The sequence below is a fragment of the Arabidopsis lyrata genome, assembly GCF_000004255.2.
Source record: "Arabidopsis lyrata subsp. lyrata unplaced genomic scaffold ARALYscaffold_4, whole genome shotgun sequence".
NCBI classification, from domain to species: domain Eukaryota; kingdom Viridiplantae; phylum Streptophyta; class Magnoliopsida; order Brassicales; family Brassicaceae; genus Arabidopsis; species Arabidopsis lyrata.
In genome coordinates this window covers 462,189-480,788 of record NW_003302552.1, presented here as the reverse complement: position 1 = coordinate 480,788, position 18,600 = coordinate 462,189, and the positions used below count along the sequence as shown (strand labels likewise).

At 32.3% G+C, this 18,600-nt stretch overlaps 6 protein-coding genes across 7 annotated transcripts; 3 read left to right on the top strand and 3 right to left on the bottom strand.

Annotated features, from left to right (window-relative positions):
• The first annotated feature begins 281 nt into the window (after positions 1-281).
• LOC9314638 (egg cell-secreted protein 1.2) lies at positions 282-937 on the top strand. Its single transcript, XM_002880351.2, has one exon. The coding sequence runs from the start codon at positions 509-511 to the stop codon at positions 884-886; it is 378 nt and encodes a 125-aa protein (XP_002880397.1). The 5' UTR covers positions 282-508; the 3' UTR covers positions 887-937.
• A 143-nt stretch (positions 938-1,080) lies between these two features.
• LOC9316464 (cinnamyl alcohol dehydrogenase 3) lies at positions 1,081-5,727 on the bottom strand. Of its 2 annotated transcripts, none has more exons than XM_021030150.1 (4): positions 5,718-5,727; positions 2,689-2,802; positions 1,642-2,312; positions 1,081-1,545 (listed from the first exon to the last, which is right to left on the bottom strand). In XM_021030150.1, the coding sequence occupies exons 3-4, from the start codon at positions 2,000-2,002 to the stop codon at positions 1,283-1,285; spliced, it is 624 nt and encodes a 207-aa protein (XP_020885809.1). In that variant the 5' UTR covers positions 2,003-2,312; positions 2,689-2,802; positions 5,718-5,727; the 3' UTR covers positions 1,081-1,282. The 2 variants fall into 2 exon arrangements, with proteins under 2 accessions (XP_020885809.1, XP_002878570.1); XM_002878524.2 differs by lacking the exon at positions 5,718-5,727 and adding an exon at positions 2,880-3,006.
• LOC9316463 lies at positions 4,982-5,469 on the top strand. Its single transcript, XM_002880350.2, has one exon. It carries the CDS (start codon positions 4,999-5,001, stop codon positions 5,467-5,469), a length of 471 nt encoding a protein of 156 aa, XP_002880396.1. The 5' UTR covers positions 4,982-4,998.
• A 2,957-nt stretch (positions 5,728-8,684) lies between the features above and the next one.
• On the top strand, positions 8,685-9,368 carry LOC9314637. Its single transcript, XM_002880349.2, has one exon. It carries the CDS (start codon positions 8,891-8,893, stop codon positions 9,359-9,361), a length of 471 nt encoding a protein of 156 aa, XP_002880395.1. The 5' UTR covers positions 8,685-8,890; the 3' UTR covers positions 9,362-9,368.
• Positions 9,369-10,989: 1,621 nt separating this feature from the next.
• On the bottom strand, positions 10,990-11,750 carry LOC9314636 (putative defensin-like protein 79). Its single transcript, XM_002878523.2, has 2 exons — positions 11,381-11,750; positions 10,990-11,273 (listed from the first exon to the last, which is right to left on the bottom strand). Exons 1-2 carry the CDS (start codon positions 11,457-11,459, stop codon positions 11,095-11,097), a joined length of 258 nt encoding a protein of 85 aa, XP_002878569.1. The 5' UTR covers positions 11,460-11,750; the 3' UTR covers positions 10,990-11,094.
• A 2,436-nt stretch (positions 11,751-14,186) lies between these two features.
• On the bottom strand, positions 14,187-18,584 carry LOC9316462. The gene is given in 11 exon segments (XM_021028670.1): positions 14,187-14,468; positions 14,554-14,800; positions 14,880-14,992; positions 15,067-15,631; positions 16,833-17,010; positions 17,109-17,242; positions 17,354-17,523; positions 17,613-17,714; positions 17,801-18,035; positions 18,289-18,398; positions 18,401-18,584. Coding segments are annotated over 11 exon segments (2,208 nt in total). The 5' UTR covers positions 18,536-18,584; the 3' UTR covers positions 14,187-14,249.
• Positions 18,585-18,600: the final 16 nt, after the last annotated feature.

Here is an 18,600-nt window from a genome sequence, read left to right as displayed (position 1 = left end):
ATTGACAACACTATAGCATCTTATTTAGATTATAACAAGAAAAAATTTATATGAAAACCATAATTTGACCATATGTTTAATGATGGATAGTTACACATCAAGTCATCAACAACACTATAATGTATTTGTAACATATTTTGAAAGTTACTAAAAATAGCATAAAGTTCAATGAGTAGTGAAAACCATAGCGTAAAGTTCAAATGACTTATAACAAAATCATTCGTTCATCACCTTCTGTAACACGACGTTAAACCTTCGTCTCCTATAGGACCGTTACTCATTCAACAAGCCAATATTTAATACGTTTCCACTAGCTATCAAATGCTTTAAAGTTTCATGTTTAAGTGAAACCATTTACCGTCAATCCTTTCCCATTCCTCCCACTAATCCACCTTTTAATTACTCTTAAATCACCACTAAGCTTCAAATCCATCCAAAACCACACTATAAAAACAGAACTCTCGTAACTCAATCATCACAACACAACAAAACCCCAAAATAGAGAATAATGGCTTCGTACACAAGTTTCCTCGTTGCCATCGTCGCTCTTCTCCTCGTGCTCAATATCTCCGGCAGAACTCTCCCGGAGACGGCAGATTCCACCAACATAGCGGCACGGCTCAACGGAGGAGGATTAATGGAGTGTTGGAACGCACTGTACGAGCTCAAATCATGCACAAACGAAATCGTTCTGTTCTTCCTCAACGGCGAGACCAAACTCGGCGTCGATTGCTGTCAAGCCGTCGAAGTCATCACCACTGATTGTTGGCCGGCGATGTTAACTTCTCTTGGCTTTACCTCTGATGAAACCAACGTTCTTCGCGCCTTCTGTCAATCTCCAAATTCCGGTGGTTCTTCGCCGGCGCCTTCCTCGGTGAAACTTTGATTTATGCAAACTCCAATAATGGTTATAATATATAGTTTTTAAATGATATAATTGGCATGTCCCTTTGGATTTTTCTGTGTGACTAAAACGGCGTTTATACCAGGACAAAGATTAAGAACCATCAAACTGGAATAATAATATTTAGAACAAAAAAAGGTTTGTCAAGAAACAGAGCATAGTAAGAACAGACAAAGTTTCTCAAACAAGTAACTTGTAAAACAAGTATGTAGTAGATTCATGTTTTTGCAAAACCCTAATAAAAGTCTTAGTTTCATTGCTTTTAAACAATTAACAGACAAAAACAGGAAACGGAGCATAGAAAGAAAAGACAAGTAACAAGTCCTACAAGAAAACGGATTCATGATTTTGTAACCATCCTCAAGATTCAAGAAAACCTCAGAATCTAGACGTGATCGAGACTTCATGGTCGACATGATCCTCTAAATTCTCAGCTGATGAGTCAGTGACTAAAGAGTTGGCCACATCGATCACGAACCGGTACCTGACATCAGATTTAGCCAAACGGTCCATAGCAGAGTTGATATCACTCATTTTTATGAGCTCAATATCCGAAACGATATTATGCTTGGCACAGAACTCAAGCATCTCTTGTGTCTCCTTCATCCCTCCAATCTGACTTCCTCCCACCATGTTCCTTCCTATAACAAAACACGAAAAACCCTAACAGTTACTTCCACAACACGTAAAACATAGATTCACAGCTTATAACAAAGGGTTATCATCAGTTCTTTTACCGAGAACTAGAGGGAAGATTGGTAGCTCGAGTGGCTTCTCCGGTAAGCCTAAAGCCACAAGCTTTCCACTCACTTTCAGCAAACTAAACAATGGTAATAGAGCATGTTCTGCTGATACCGTATCGATAATGAAATCTATAGTTCCTGTTGCATCCTTCATCTTTTGAGAATCCGTTGTAACAAGAAACGAATCAGCACCGAGTCGATCAATTGCTTCCCTCTCTTTCTCTGATGACCTACTCATCACAGTAACTCTTAAACCAAAGGCTTTACCAATCTTCACAGCGATATGACCAAGTCCACCAAGTCCATTCACACCTAAATGTTTCCCTGATTCTTCAGCCATACCATAATATTTCATTGGACTGTACACAGTGATTCCAGCACAGAGCAGCGGCGCGCCTGCATCGCTTGGTAAACCATCGGGAATGCTTAGGACAAAGCGGTGATCGACTACAATTACGTCGGAATAACCACCTTGGTTTCTGGTTCCGTCAGAGGAACGAGAGTTGTATGTGAAAACGACTTCAGGACAATAGTTTTCTAAGTCTTGGTTACATGATTCACATGATTCGCATGAACCGATTATTACGCCTACTCCTACTCGGTCTCCTTCTTTAAACTTTGTCACATTCTTACCAACTTTTGTAGCTATTCCAACGATTTCATGCCTATCAAATTAACAAAATTAGCCCAAGGAAAATATATAGTTGTTAGAAATTGAAACTGCTAAGCCCTAATCATGCGGAGAGGGCTAACGCCTAGCCAATATAATTTTTTTTCGTACATTAGAAGTCTTTTTGATAAATCTAAAAATTCAAACTATAATGTTAAATAATTTTAATATATTATACATGTATTTTTAATTTTAAATATAATTAATTTTAAAATCCAAACGTTAAACATTTCTTATTCTATAAATGTAATAAAATCTCCAGGATATTTTTCTTTATTTGAAGTTCACAAAATAAGATCTCCTATATACAAAATTGGGAAATAAGAATATTTGGGATCATGAATAAGAGAAATGGTAAGTAATGAGAATACCCGGGAACAACGGGGTAACGAGAGATTCCCCAGTGGTTTTTGATGGTGTGAAGATCAGAGTGACAAACACCACAGAAAAAGATTTTCACTGTTACATCGTTCTCACAATTTTCTCTGCAATAATATGACACCAAAACATACAAAAGTTGTGAAAGCGAATCAATAAGTGTCAAAAGAAAAAAGAAAGGAACCTTCTAGAGAAATGAAATGGAGAGAGGACGCCAGATTCGTCGTTGGCCGCCCAACCAAATGCTTTATTTCGATCAACCATATTTGTTTCTGTCTCTTTCTGTGAACGATTCGGTTATGTTTTATGCCTGAATTGAGATAATAGGGGGGGGGGGGGGAGTCTAAGGGGGGTGTATTGGAACTAGGATTTTAGAAAATTTTGGGTTTTTACTAAAATCACCTGTTATTGAATTTGTGATTTTCAAATCTCTTCTCAAATCCAATGTTATTGAAATTGAGATTTCAATAAAATCACTCACAATCTCTTGTTATTCAAACTATAATTTCTAAACTTGATATCAAATCAACTGTTATTGAAAACACAACTTTGTTTTTTTAAAAAAGCCATAACATTGATTTTGGGAGACTTTGGATACAATTTTACATGAGAAATTCAATTAAAGAAATCACACCTTGAGAGGTGTTATTTGGAAAAAACTTCTTTTAACAAAATAAACATAAGAGAAGTTGTCCTTTCACTTTCTCATTCTCATCGTCAAAAGTCAAAACAAATCTGTCACCTTTTTTTTGTTCTTCACTTGCAGAAAAAAACAAAAGATTTCAATGGCAAATCAAATTCATTACCAACAAAATCTCTCTCAGTTTCAAGTTTTTAATTTGAAGTCCTAATACAAAAACATAAACTTTTTTATAACCACAACACACCATGATTTCTTTATCTTTTACCACAAACAACGTTGAACGTGTTTTGGAACGTGTTGCAGAAAGAATCCAATTTTTCTATTTTTTTGTAAAGCAACGTTGCAAAGAGATCCCAAATTTTCTAGACAATGTTGGAGATAAGTTTTTTTTGTAAATCCAGTTTTCCTATTTTTGTTTTAAAAATCTCACCAAATCATCCAATATTATCTCTTAAATCTCACCAAATAACAAACTAGTATTTCCTTTTCTAAAATGAAAATTCTAACAATTCCACCAAAAGTATCCTAAAAAATCACATAACTTTCTCAAAATCCAAAATTTCCTAAATTCCACCAAATCCACCCAAATCTTTAATTCAATACACCCCCCTAAATGGTAACACAAGTGTAATGGAATTTTAGTGGGCAAAATTATGTCACATCATTTGAAGATTAGGAATTGAAGGATTTGTGGATGTAATTTAAAGAATTGTTGAAATTTTAAAAGTTTCTATGGTGGGTGATTTCTTTTTATATCTGCACTACATATTACCATGACTAGATAAATTTATAAATACAAATAAAAAATTTATTTGATATTATATTAATATAATATGAATATATTTATTGTAAATACAATATATATAATTAAAAACAGAAAATTTTATTTAAAAATAGAAAATTCTAATAACTTTCTGTTTGTTTTGTGTGGATATACTAAAATTGGTTCAGTTTGGTTCAATTTCGATATTTGGTTTTCTAATTAATGAAAGTATGAAACCAATTGCTCTATAAACAAATCTTGGTTTGGTGTTAATGTAATAATATCAGTTTGGTTCACCTTGAGTGTTTTTGTTATATTTTTTTCTTTGCCAAATTAACCCCTTGTTTTAGTCAGTATTAAATAGTTAATACACGCATATATTTTCATATTCACAAAATATGGTGCATGTTTAGTGTTTACTGATAGCAAGGGGTTTCATAAAATAGCTTTTGTAGTTATTGAAATAATTTATATCATTGCTCTTGTATTTTTTCTTTTTCAATTTCTTTGCAAACATCATCCGAATACAAACAATAAATTTACTACAATGAAGCTTAAAAATTAAAGTGCACACATACAGGGACTTAAAGCCCAGTTTTCTATCTATGATACGCTTAAGATTTTTTGTTCAACTTATTTCATATCTTCATAAACTGAAATGCATTAAACAAACTATATTTATAAACGGTGTAAAACGTCAAACGATGTAAATTATGTTGATAACTAATAAGATATTATTGGTGTGAGATAAATAAAGAAAAATGTTATTTTTCACCAGTAAAAAGTTACTAAATAATAACAGTAATGAATATTTGACACTATAAATACACACAGAAATTCTCATTGGTGGCATAAAACAAAGAAAACCAATTAAGAAAATTATCAAAATATTTTAAAATGGAGAATAAAACTATTTTCATGATATTTTCTTTAATCATGGTTTTGCTATCGTTTTCTCATCCAACTTTGGCTATAGAAGGCGATAATGACGAGTCACCACTCATTTCAGACGACGAGTTTGATGCGACGATTGCAATGTCACCGACATCGAACGATTATAACGTCAATATGTATCGTAAGTATTCAAAAAAACAAAAAGATTATCTTAAGAACTGCAGTAAAAAGATGGACGTCCCATACCAATGTGCCGAAGAAGTGTTAGCTGAAATTCTTCTGAACAAAAGTGCTTCAAGAGATTGTTGTCGGGGGATAGTGAAAGCTGGAAAAGAATGTCACATGGAATTTATGAACTTATTTTTTCAAGTCTATCAACTCAAACATTTTTCTTCTAAAAGGTTTTCTAAAGCTAATGCAATATGGAACAGATGTTCTACTGAAATTGGAGCTGTTTCACCCTTTTCTGGTTAAAAAATGTAACTAATTTTATTATGTGGACAATAATATATATATTATTTCCGATTTTTCTTTTGTTTGATTTAGTTTTTTCTTTTGTCAACATGGAATCATTATACCAACAATTTGATATGACACGAAATGCCCAGCCGTGATAAATCTTAGGTCATATAAAGATTATCACTATAATTATTTGTAAAAACTATGTGTGTACTAGAGAATCAATATAAGAGACTAGTGTGTTAAAAGTAAAAGAAAGTAACCTTCTAGAGAAATGAAACGGAGAGAGGACGTCGGAGTCATCGTTGTTCGTTGGCCGCCCAACCAAATGCTTTATTTTGATTTGTCATATTTGTTTCTTGATAAATTGATGAGAGTAAAGAACACAAAAGTGTTTAGGAAGAATTATAATAGACTCTCATAAGAATAATTGTATAAAATACATTATCTTATATAGAGATGAGATTGATATAAGTTTCCTAATTTAAAATAAATATAAATGTAAATAATATATTTAGAGATAATGTTAAACTTCCTAAACTTAAGATATGATAACTTCTAGATCCTTCTCGATCTTCATGATTTCCATAATCTTGGGCTTTTCATCTCGACCGTCGATCTTGGTCGATCTCCGGTTCCTCCAATACCCTCCGACAAGCTCATACGTGGTAACACGTGTGAGATTGGACAAGTCTTCAGAATAGCGGCTTTTATATCCGGCCGTCGGGTCATCATCGACGTTTATACCCGATTGTAGGGTTCAAAGCGGCTACAATACCCAACCGTTAGGTCATCGACGTTTATACCCGATCGTAGGATTCAAGTAATAGAAAATAACACCCGCGATTGCGAGGTTCGGATGTAGCTCGTGATGGCGAGACTAAAAAAAAAAACAACTCACGAGGGCGAGAAGTTTAACCAAAAGGAGATGTCAAACTCGCGAGGGCGAGAAAAGCATCATTGTTACCGAAACTGAACAAAACCACTAGATTCATGTTCATGATCAAGTGTCTTGTTCTTCAAAAAAACTAGCAACTTTGCTAGAAAATCAATGTAGCCAATCAATGACCGGTATAAACACATGACAATCCACCAAGAGGAGAGGATCACGTCTCTTTCTTCTTCTTCTTCTCTTTTTTTTTTTTGGTTTTTTTTTTTTCTATTTTGTAGTAGCGGAAGCAAACAAAACCTTACCTCATAGGAATAGAATCAAGACTCTGATACCATGATAAGTTTGGAGGAAACCTTAAAAGTGGAATAGTTTCTCTCAATTTATTCATTAGCCAATAGGCTTATTTATACAAAGATATTACTTGCATAGCAAGTTCTTTACATTTATAATAATAGTAAATCTACCTATTTAACAATAAAAAGATATACACAAATGTTAACTTTCCTAATAATAATAAGGAAATATATTCAACTCGATCTCGTAATCCCGAGATCTCTCATCCACCGTCGATCTTCCGATCTTTCGTTGGCCGCCCAACCAAATGCTTTATTTTGATCTGTCATATTTGTTTCTCTCTGTTTCTATGAACGAATCGGTAAAAATATGTCACATCATTTGAAGATGAGGAATTGAAGGATTTGTGAATGTAATTTAAAGAACTGTTGAAATAATTAAAAGTTTCTACGCTGGGTGATTTTCTTTTTATATTTGCACTGCATATTACCATGACTAGATAAATTTATAAATAAAAATAAAGATTTTAGTTTATATTATATTTATCTAATATGAATATATTTATTGTAAATACAGTATATATATATAATTAAAAACAAATTTTTTTAATTTAAATAATATAAAGGGAGATTGACAAAAATAGCACTAAAATAAATTTTTCTTCCAAAAATAGCACTACATTTGAAAAGTTCCACAAATAGCACTATAAACTTTAATTAAATATGAATAATTAGTTCAATTAAAATAAATAAATAAATAAAATTAGAAATTTCCCGCCAAAATTTATTTTTCCCGCCAAAAAATTTCCGCAACGTAAAAATATTTTCCCACCAAAATTTTCCCGTCAAAATTTTTTTTTCAACATTTTCCCGCAAAAAAAATCCGGTCTAATTTTTCCCACCAAAAAAATCCACGAAATTCAGGAAGGATATCAATAAATTCAGGAAGGATTCCTTGAATTTCAGGAAATGAGTCCTGGAAGGATTGCACGAAATTTAGGAAGGATTCAATGAAACTCATGAAGGATTCCACGTAATTAGGAAGGATTTCATGAATTCATGAATTTCAGGAAGGATTCCACGTAATTCAGGAATGGTTTCACGAATCGTGAAAGCCTTCCTAAATTACATAAAATTTTTTCTAAATTTCGTGGAATCCTTCCTGAATTTCTTGGATTTTTTTTGCGGAAAAAGCGGACGGAATTATTTTTGGCGGGAAAATTTTGACGATAATTTTTTTTTTCGGGAGCGGAAAATATTTTGGCGGAAAATTTTGACGGAAATTTTTTTTGTGGGAAAATTTTGACTGGATTTTGTTTTGGCTGGAAAATATTAACGATGAATTTGTGATTTTTGTATCTATTTATAATTATTTATTAATTTAAAAAATAAAAAATAAGGTGCTATTTTTATCCAATAAACTTTTGAGTGCTATTCTTGTCCCAAAAACTTGATTTGGGGCTATAAGTGGCAATTTCTCTAATATAAAATTCTAATAACTTTCTGTTTGTTTGGTTTAGATACACTAAAATTGGTTCAATTCGGTTCAATTTTGATTTTTGGTTTTCTAATTAATGAAGGTATGAAACCAATCTCTATAAACAAATCTTGGTTTGGTGTTAGTGTAATATCAGCTTGGTTCACCTTGGCTGTTTTTGTTATGTTTTTTCTCCTTACCAAACTAACCCCTTGTTTTAGTGATCCGTATTAAATAGATAATACACCCATATATTTTCATATTTACAAAAAATGGTGCATGTTTAGTGTTTACTGATAGCAAGGGGTTTCATAAAATAGGTTTGGTAGAGTTATTTGAAATAATTTATTTCATTGCTCTTGTATTTTTTTTTCTTCAATTTCTTTGCAAACTTCATCCGAATGCAAACAGTAAATTTACTACAATGAAGCTTAAAAATTAAAATGCACATATAGAGGGACTTAAAGCCCAGTTTTCTATCTATGACACACTTAAGATTTTTTATTCAACTTATTTCATATTTTCATAAACTGAAATACATTAAACGAAATATATTTATAAACGGTGTAAAACGTCAAACGATGTAAATTATGTTGATAACTAATAAGATATTGTTGGTGAGAGATAAAGAAAGAAAAATGTTATTTTTCACCAATAAGAAGTTACTAAATAATAACATTAATGAACATTCGACACTATAAATACACACAGAAATCCTCATTGGTGGCATAAAAACAAAGAATACCAATTAAGAAAACATCAAAATACTTTAAAATGGAGACTAAAACCATTTTCATGATATATTCTTTAATCATGGTTTTGCTATCGTTTTCTCATCCAACTTTGGCCATAGAAGGCGATAATGACGAGCCACTACTCATTTCAGACGACGAGTTTGATGGGATGATTGCAATGTCACCAACATCGGACGATTATAACGAAAATGTTGGTCGTAAATATTCAAAAAAACAAATAGATTATCTTAAGAATTGCAGTAAAAAGATGGACGTCCCATATCAATGTACCGTAGAAGTGTTAGCTGATATTATTCAGAACAAAAGTGTTTCAAGGGATTGTTGTCGGGGGATAGTGAGAGCTGGAAAGGAATGTCACACGGAATGGATGCGATTATTTTTTCAAATATATCAACTCAAACGTTTTAGTTCTAAGCGGTTTTCCAAAACTAATGAAATATGGAATAGATGTTCTACTGAAATTGGAGCTGTTTCACCATTTTCTCGTTAAAAAATGTAACTAACTAGATTTGAACCCGCGGTACACCGCGGGACTATAATTTTTTTTTTAAAAATCTAAATATAATTAGTTTTGTTTATTAGTAGAGAGTATAATATAATATTTCGACTTATTTTATAAATGTACCATCCATATATCTATATTAATAGTTTTGAGTATATTAATTGTGTTTTAGGTTTAAATGGGATATTTATATATACACTTAAACGACATTTGACTTTCTTCTTCTTCTTGCCTCAGTTTAGGAGAAAAATTTTTCTTGCGGTACACCGCGGAGCTATTATTTTTTAAAAAAGATTTTTCTTCCTTAAACTTCCAAATCTAGATTTTACCCCGTGGTACACCGCGGGTCGATTTTTTTATAACTAAAAAATTATTTTGCAAAGTTTTAAGTTGTATTTGTTTTGTTAATATTGTTTATTTTGTTTAGTGTTTCTGATTTATAATTAAATTTTGATTTTTAATTCTAGGATTTCATCCATAGTATATTGTTTAATATTAATATTGATCTAAACCCGTTGCACCATATAACCCCGTCCCGTAAAATTAAACATCATTTGTTATTTTTTTTGAATAATATTTTTATCCACTACGGGTCGCAGGTTCATGCGGATAAGCCCGTAGAGAGTTGCGGGTTTGCGGGTCGACCCGCCAAAAGGGAAGCTATCTTTTGAAACCCTTTGTTTTGTTTAGAAGTTTTAAGAAAATATCCCTAAAAAATAATTTGCATTATATGAAAAAAAAAAGTAGAAGAAATTGTAGTATCAACATTCCCGATTTTTACATCACTCGTTACAATTAATTTTTTTTTTTGCAGATAAAAATCAGAAGTTAACTAAGTCGAGATTTTTAAAAAAGATTGTGTAGAGATTTTTGGTAAATTGTTGAGAACATATTTGATTTCAAAATCTTTACTTAAATAGATAAGGAAAGATTTTGTAGAAACTTTTGCTAAATATATGAGAAATGAATTTCAATTAAAAATATTTACTTAAATTAAACAAATCTAAATAATTAATGCTAATGGCATGTCATTGTAAATACTTCTCAACTTCAGGATTTATTTGCTAATTGTGATCCAAAAATGTATATATAGATTTATTATTTGAACAATAATATTAATTACTTCCGATTTTTGTTTTGTTGCTTTAGTTTTTTCTTTTGCCAACAATTTGATTTGAGCTTACGTATCAAACATATGACACGAAATGGCCAGCGTGACAAGTTGTAGAAATTCTTTGGTCATATAATCACTAACATTATTTTCTTTGATTAAATATCAAATTTAAAGTGTGTATCCATGGTACATTATCTTTCTATATCTTGGCTAATATGTGGCTCTGATAAAATTTAATCATGCACTATCCCAGATAGTCTATCCATAGCTAATTCATCATAAAGTCACGAACTATCTATGGCTCCTAAAATGTAAATTTGAGTCACGGATTACATGATGTATTTATAGCTCTTTAGCCACATTTAAGCCACGATTATGGCATACGCAAAAAAATCCATGTGGCTTTGACAATTAAACTACAATTTGACTGTAAAATTTAGCGCAAATCTTATTTGCTCGTGTTAAGAAAATTTCGATATAATTTGACTTTATGAATGTGAGATTTGTAAATAAATAAAAATTTATTATGAAATAACTTTATTTTGCTGATTCTTTTCCCTTTCAAGCTATAAATATGATATGTTTGAGCAAATCCAAAATGATATGATTATGGAGAAGGGCCAGGGGGATCATAATATGATGGTGGAGGACTTTTTTTGCAACAACAAGTTCTGCCTCCATTTAAACATATTCCTCCATAACTTGTCTCGTCGCACTGTTTTTTGCACTCGGCACATGATATATTTAGATCTAAACATATGAGCATTTGGTACGAATTTGCTTGTCCTGTAATTGATATTATATATAAAAAAAGCATAACCATACATTCAAAGATCGTCCACCATCACAAATATCAGTTTTTGTATTTGAATATTATGAACCAAATGACTTACGTGAGATGAAAAGCAAGAAAATGGTTGATATCAGAAGAAAATATGTTCCATAAGCATCTGAAGATTTCTTGCTTTTCATTTTCCGTAGATATCTAACTTCTTCTCTTATAATATTTTTGTTTCCCTCTTTTTTTTTTTTCAGTTTGGTTGTAGATCATTTTTGATGTTCTTGCTTACATAAGTCTTATAAATATGATGGGTCAAACTCAACAATTAATGAAACAAAAGTCAAAACACAAATTTGTTTCCATACAATTTTATTTTGTAGTCCTAGTATGACAAATGTTGACTCAAAATAAAAAATGAGCTTTTGTCAAAATAATTTAAGTTGAGATATCTAGTACTCCTTGATAAATAAATGAGCTTTTGTCAAAATAAAATAAGTCACAAAAGTATATGTTTAGATTTCAAACATTTAATGTTTATAAAAAAAACATATTAATATTCGTTGTTTTACCGAGTTTTTAGTATTCGTTTCAACTGACTCAACGATTTAATTTAAAAATAAAATACTATTCACTATGTTCCTAAATAATATATTCTTAAATTTTTTCATATATAGTATTATAAAAATATATGAAAAGTTCACTATAAACGCATTATTTTTTGTGATTTACAGTTTTTTACAATTCTAAACCAATAGGCAATAGTATTCAACTATTTTATTTTGAAATTTACAATTCATCAATAATAATTAATAAATATTACTTAAGAAATCTAATAACTTTTCCTAGAAAATAGATTAATTAAGAAACAGATAGAATACTACTTTATTTGTTCCGAAGAAGACAAAAATATATAAATTATTGACGAATAATTCGATCAATTGTTTTATAAATTTTATTATAACGTTCCATAGAAAGAAAAAGAAATATATTAATGCTATTTTTTATTTATTACTCCCTCTGTTTCACAAAGAGTGTCATTTTAGAGTTTTGCACACAGATTAAGAAAACATTAATATCACCATCATATTTTTTCTTCTCATAAAAATATGAATTTCAACTACGGTAGTTCATCTCATATACCATTTTCTTCTTCTTCTTCTTCTTCATCTTCAGATAATGATTATTACGATGATATAGAAAAACAGGCAGCAGCTCAAATTTCTGCAAACAACAATTTTCTTATCACTCAAAGCCTACTTCACTCTGAGGGTTCTCATGGTGGATCTATTCCAGGTCATATAGTTATCAACCGTGATCGGGAAAATGCTGCTCGAAATCTTTTCAGCGATTATTTTGCTGATAATCCTTTGTTTCCTGAGTCGATGTTCCGACGAAGATTTCGGATGGGTCGTCCTTTGTTTCTGCGTATTTATGCTGCTATACAAAGACATGACAACTACTTTGTCCAACGAAGAGATGGTGTCGGTAAACTTGGGTTGTCTGGTTTACAAAAAATAACGGCTGTATTTCGAATGTTGGCATACGGTTTACCAGCGGATTCCGCCGATGAGTATATCAAAATAGGGGAGTCTACGGCTATAGAAAGTTTGAAACGATTTTGTTGTGCTGTTGTCGAGGTGTTTTCTAGCTACTATCTTCGATCACCTAATGCTAACGATGTTGCACGACTACTCCACATTGGTGAACGTCGAGGATTTCTAGGTATGTTGGGTAGTTTAGATTGTATGCATTGGAAATGGAAAAATTGCCCAACAGCCTGGGGAGGATAATATGCTGGTCGTAGTGGATCTCCTACTATTATTCTAGAGGCTGTAGCCGATTATGATCTTTGGATTTGGCATGCATATTTTGGTCTACCAGGATCTAATAATGACATTAATGTGCTAGAGGCATCTCATCTTTTTGCTAATCTAGCTGAAGGAACTGCTCCACCTGCTAATTATGTCATTAATGGAAAAAATTATAATATGGGTTATTACCTAGCTGATGGTATATATCCAAAATGGTCTACTCTTGTTCAAACAATTCACGATCCACGTGGTCCCAAAAAGAAATTATTTGCAAAGATGCAAGAAGCATGTAGAAAAGACGTGGAACGTGCATTTGGAGTATTGCAGTCAAGATTCGCAATTGTGGCTGGACCAGCACGTTTCTGGAATAAGAAAGTGTTACATGATATAATGACAACTTGTATCATAATGCATAATATGATCGTAGAGGATGAACGTGATCTTGATGCAACAATTGAAGAAAGAGCCGAGGTCTCAACTGCAGAAGTAGAAATAGCAGGTCACGATGATGCTCGTTTTCAGGAATTCTTAGCTCGACACAGGCAAATCAAAGACCGGGAAGCTCATATTGAACTTCGAAATGCTTTAATTGAGCACTTGTGGTCCGAATATACTAATTCTGATAATTAGTACAATGTAATGTATTTTCTATTATTTTTAGTTTATTGATTGTAATCTTATATTAATTAAAATAAAATAAATCAGTTTTAAAGATAATTAGTATTTATCAAACTATTAAAAATAAAGAGAATTTTAAATTTAATAATATAATAATAAAAGTTTTATTTTTGGTGTGAGATTTGGTGTTTATGGTTGGAGATAAAAAAAAAAATGGAACACCAAAACACCAAATTTGGTGTTAAAATTTGGTGTTTTGGTGCTCTATGGTTGGAGTTGCTCTAACTATATACCTAAACATAATCTGCCCAATAGTAAAACAATATGCAGAATACTAATAGTCATAAAACATAAAAAATCATTAAATTTTGCATTGAAAACCTAAAACGACACTCTTTGTGAAACAAAAATAAAACCTTAAAACGACACTCTTTATGTAACAGAGGGAGTATAAAATACTAGTAACGTAAGCTTGAAAATATTTTACAAAACAAAACTGTTTAAAATACATTCTTTCTCTAGTAGCTTTAGTATCTCACGCTAAGTGAAGAACTACTTGGACGAAGCGTTACGCACACGAACGGGTACAATGGGTATGGAATCCCACCACTCTTTCATTCTCCGGTTGCTCTGATCATTGCTCATGTATCTTCCGACACTCGATGTCATTACAAAGCAATATATTGTACCAAATATTATGAACAACTTGAATGGCACCACTGCGAAGAAGCTCGCCAACACTAGCATCGATGCCATCACCATGCTTGCATGCTACAACCAAGAGTAAGAGAGACTACACTTTCGAAATAACAAAAACAATTAATATCGCGCGGCGTGATATAAACATTATAGTTACCTTGCTAGCCTTGGAGGTATATATGGACCGCAATTTCAGGATGGTGACGTTGACATGTTGCATCAACTGATGAAGTCTTATTAAGCCATACTGAGCCGACACAATGCTCTCGGTCATTGTTTGGTCAGATTCAGTGCTCACTGTTACCGCATCTTCACTTTTTGTGTGGACCGTCTTATGTCTAGCCTGAGCCATTTTAGCCACCACCCATATTAAGCAAGCAGCTATAGCCTTACCAACCCACTCCCTGTAAGATAAGTTTAGTTTCTTGATTAATATATGTATCCATGAACTAACTCATCTGCTTTATGTTACTCTAAACTCACTTGTAGACGGTTAAAATAGTAATGGCTAGAACAAACAGTGTACGAGACGGCCTTTCCCAATAAATCACTTGTTGGAACCATGGTAATGCATCTTGCAATGGCCTCATCAACTCCTACAAGATACCTCATCATTTTCAGTTTGATACACCACAAATTAAACAACACATCATAAAAAATATCTTCTTACCATAAGAACTGCTACACTTTCACTAATCCCTTCTTCTTCGAGCTCCGCTGTCGTGGCTTTAGCCTCCTCAATAACCTTTCCCTCTTCTCTCGATTGATTCACTGCACTTTCAAGAGACGCAAGCATTTCTTCTTTATCAGTCACTTTCACCTTCTCCTTACATGTATCTTCTCCCTCTTCTTTTATCATGTCACCAAGCTGATCCATGTTCATATTCCTCAATATGGAGCTAGCACTACACGGGTTCCTTGTAGTGCCTATCTTTAGACTAATCTCTGCGAGCTCTTCAAGTACGTAGTCTCCCTTTGGGACTTCTTCAAATAAACTAAATATTAAAAACTTTTTTGGATCCGGGGGAGAGATTCTCAGCATTTCGCGGGCTGCGTGCAACCGTACTATTCCCAAGATTGTTCTTGAATGGATTTCCCATGCTTGCAAGGGAGACTCAACATTAAATTTCCTCAAGAACTTGTGCATTAATGTTATTTCCTTTATAAGCATAAGCCAGTGATCTCGTCTCGTTGAGCTTGTCATCTCTGGAAACTCTATGACAATTCCATCCTCACTAAAAATGCATCAAAAGAAAATTTATATGTCATAAGTCATACACAAATGAGGTAACATGTTACATAAATTGTGTGTTCTACAAAGCAAAATTGAATCCAAATTCAGGAAATATATATGTTGTGAATAAGTCAATTATTCACAACTTACAGTCCCCGTGGATATAAATGCAATAAAGTCATGGTCAAATTGCTACTCACTATGGCAAAATGAGAGGTTTGAAATATTAATTATCATGTTATAGTCTAATGATTGACATTGATAATTACAGTCAAACCTCTAAAAATTAATACTCGATAAATTAATAAACACTATAAATTAATAAAATTGTCCGGTCCCAAGTCGGGCCAATGTAAAATTTGACAAAATTCGATAAGATAATAAGATAATAATTTTTTTAGAATCTCTATGTAAATATATGGTCCCATTAATATCCTAAATTAATAATCATGTAAATATATATATATATATAAATAAATATATATATATATATATATTTATTTTTATATATATGTTGTTATACTAAGGTATGCTTTTAGTTATTTTTTTTATTAAATTGAATTTTCGTTAGAACATATGTCTTAACTTTTATTGAATAAAACAATTGGTCTATTGTGGTTTTAAATTATAGTGGTGTAGTATCTCTATAACTGTATCATAAAATAGTCAAGATTTTCTGTAAGTTTTTAATTTTTGAATATGCATCATTTTCATTACGATAGTCTTATAGCTGTTAAAATACGACAATTGAGGTCAATAATCATAAATTTGAATTTACGTATATCGTTTGTATAAATAAATTCATCTATAGTCTTTGTAATCTTATTGTCATAGTCTTTGTAATCCTATTGTCTAATTTATTTTCGAAAAAGTTTTTTCAAACTATTAAAATTTCAAGTCCAAAACTACAAAATTTATAAATTCATTTCTTTCTAAAATCTTAAAAATTAAAACATATCTCTTTATAAATTAATAAATATTAATTTACACTATAAATTAATATCACTATAAATTAATAAAATATCATGGTCCCAACAATATTAATTTATAAAGGTTTTACTGTATGACGTAAAACTGTAGAAGAAATAAATTAAAGTGAATCAATTTAGGTAGCTTTTTTTTTTTTTTCGGCTCAATTTAGGTAGCTTAATGTAAGTAATAGTTAAGCAGTGAACCGTCCTTAATTATGCAAAAATTCTTACAATTCCGGAGACTCGTAGACAATGGCGTTGTCAAAAAGAGGAGCACCCAATGGACCAGTGGACATAGGCTTTGTAGACTTTTCATTGTCCTTGGAAAGATCTATCTTAATAGCATCTTCATAGTTTATAATTCCTGCGGCTTCGAAGTATAGTGCATAGTTTGTCAAAGTAAGCCTACCTACAAAATTCACGACATTTTGATGAGAAATTAGCTGCCATGAGTTTGAATCAAACTTGACACATACATAACATAAGGAAATAATAATGAATGCAAACCTGGCCAGCTTGTTTCTTTAATGTGGCGAATCACTCTCTGTGAAGCCATTGTTCCTTCAACGTGCAATATAATTTCATCATCCGCCAATTCGACCCCTTTAGGCTTCGCTTGCTTTTGCAAATGCTTCATACACCTTGATTGTTGATACACATAAATTATACAAAAATAAATCAATTAGAAAGAAAAGAAGACATTATTTATATTGAGCCTAGAAACAACCTATGCTATGTATAAGAAGAATTACTTGTGTATTTCTTTGACGAACATATCGTAAGCCGGAAAGTGAAGTTGGTAGCCTGTCGGAGCAGTTAGAGTCTCAAATGTGTATCTTCCATTGATGACATCCACGGGTAGAGGAATGACTGAGCCTAAATAAACAAATGCATCTGCACCCACACTTGGTTCATGATCAACCTTCACATGATATATAAAAGTTGAGGTACTATAAACTATTTATATAAAAGTTAATCGATGTCACAGTTCGAACAACAAACATTGCTTACGAGAAGCGGCATCATGTCTGAATAAAAAAGAGAGATGTCATCTTGCTCTGGAGATAGAGTTGCCTGAATCCTCTTGTCTTCACTCTCTTTCCCTACTGCTTCCTTTGAACACAAGTAAAAAACATGCATAAATGACTTGAGAACCAAGAAATTAAGTGATTCATATCAAGTTTGAATTAGGTATATACCCTATAAGACTCCTTGTCATCTGCGTCAGGTTGTTGCCAAGCAAGCATCATATCGAACGTGAGACGGCTAAACGAACCGTCTTTTATCCTCTCAAGTATGTTTTCACAAACCCGACTCGTAACCTTTGAGTTGCAAAATTCCACAAACTTCTTCGAGTAAGAACCTTCCGTACTTCCTGGCTTCCATTGACATTCAAACTCTTCCACTAATTCATCAATGGTTGTCTCTAGTTCCCTACAACATCAATCATCACAAAATTCACAAATTAAAACTATCCTAAACCGGGTGTAATCAGTTTTAACCGGTTTAGCTAATCTTTTGGCTTAACCACCAAGGAAAAGAAATCGAATAAAACTGTTAAGTACTTCCATGATTTTGTTTATGATCTAAACTATAATTTCAGTGTTAACAATGATCTTAATTACACTTTCTATTAATGAAAACATAGATCTGCAAATATGTATATAGACAGGGGGAGAAGAAATACTGTGAGCATCTCTGAACGACGTCGTTGGCAATGGAGGACAAGTGCTTCATCTTCCTCATCGTCTTCTTCTTCCTCTCGTGATCTCTGAGAATCCTCTGTTTTTTTTTTCTCTGCTTTTGCTATTTGTTTGTATTCTTTTCGCATTCGGTTTTAGTGACGTTGAGGTAGAGAGAATAACTCGTTCACTGGCAACTTCTCCACATGCCACGTGGCACTCCCATGCAAATAGCCGAAAACTGAGAATCATAATAAAAACGATGTCGTTTAGAGTCAAGAGATGAAGAAAACATATTTGCAATTTAAGGACCCAAA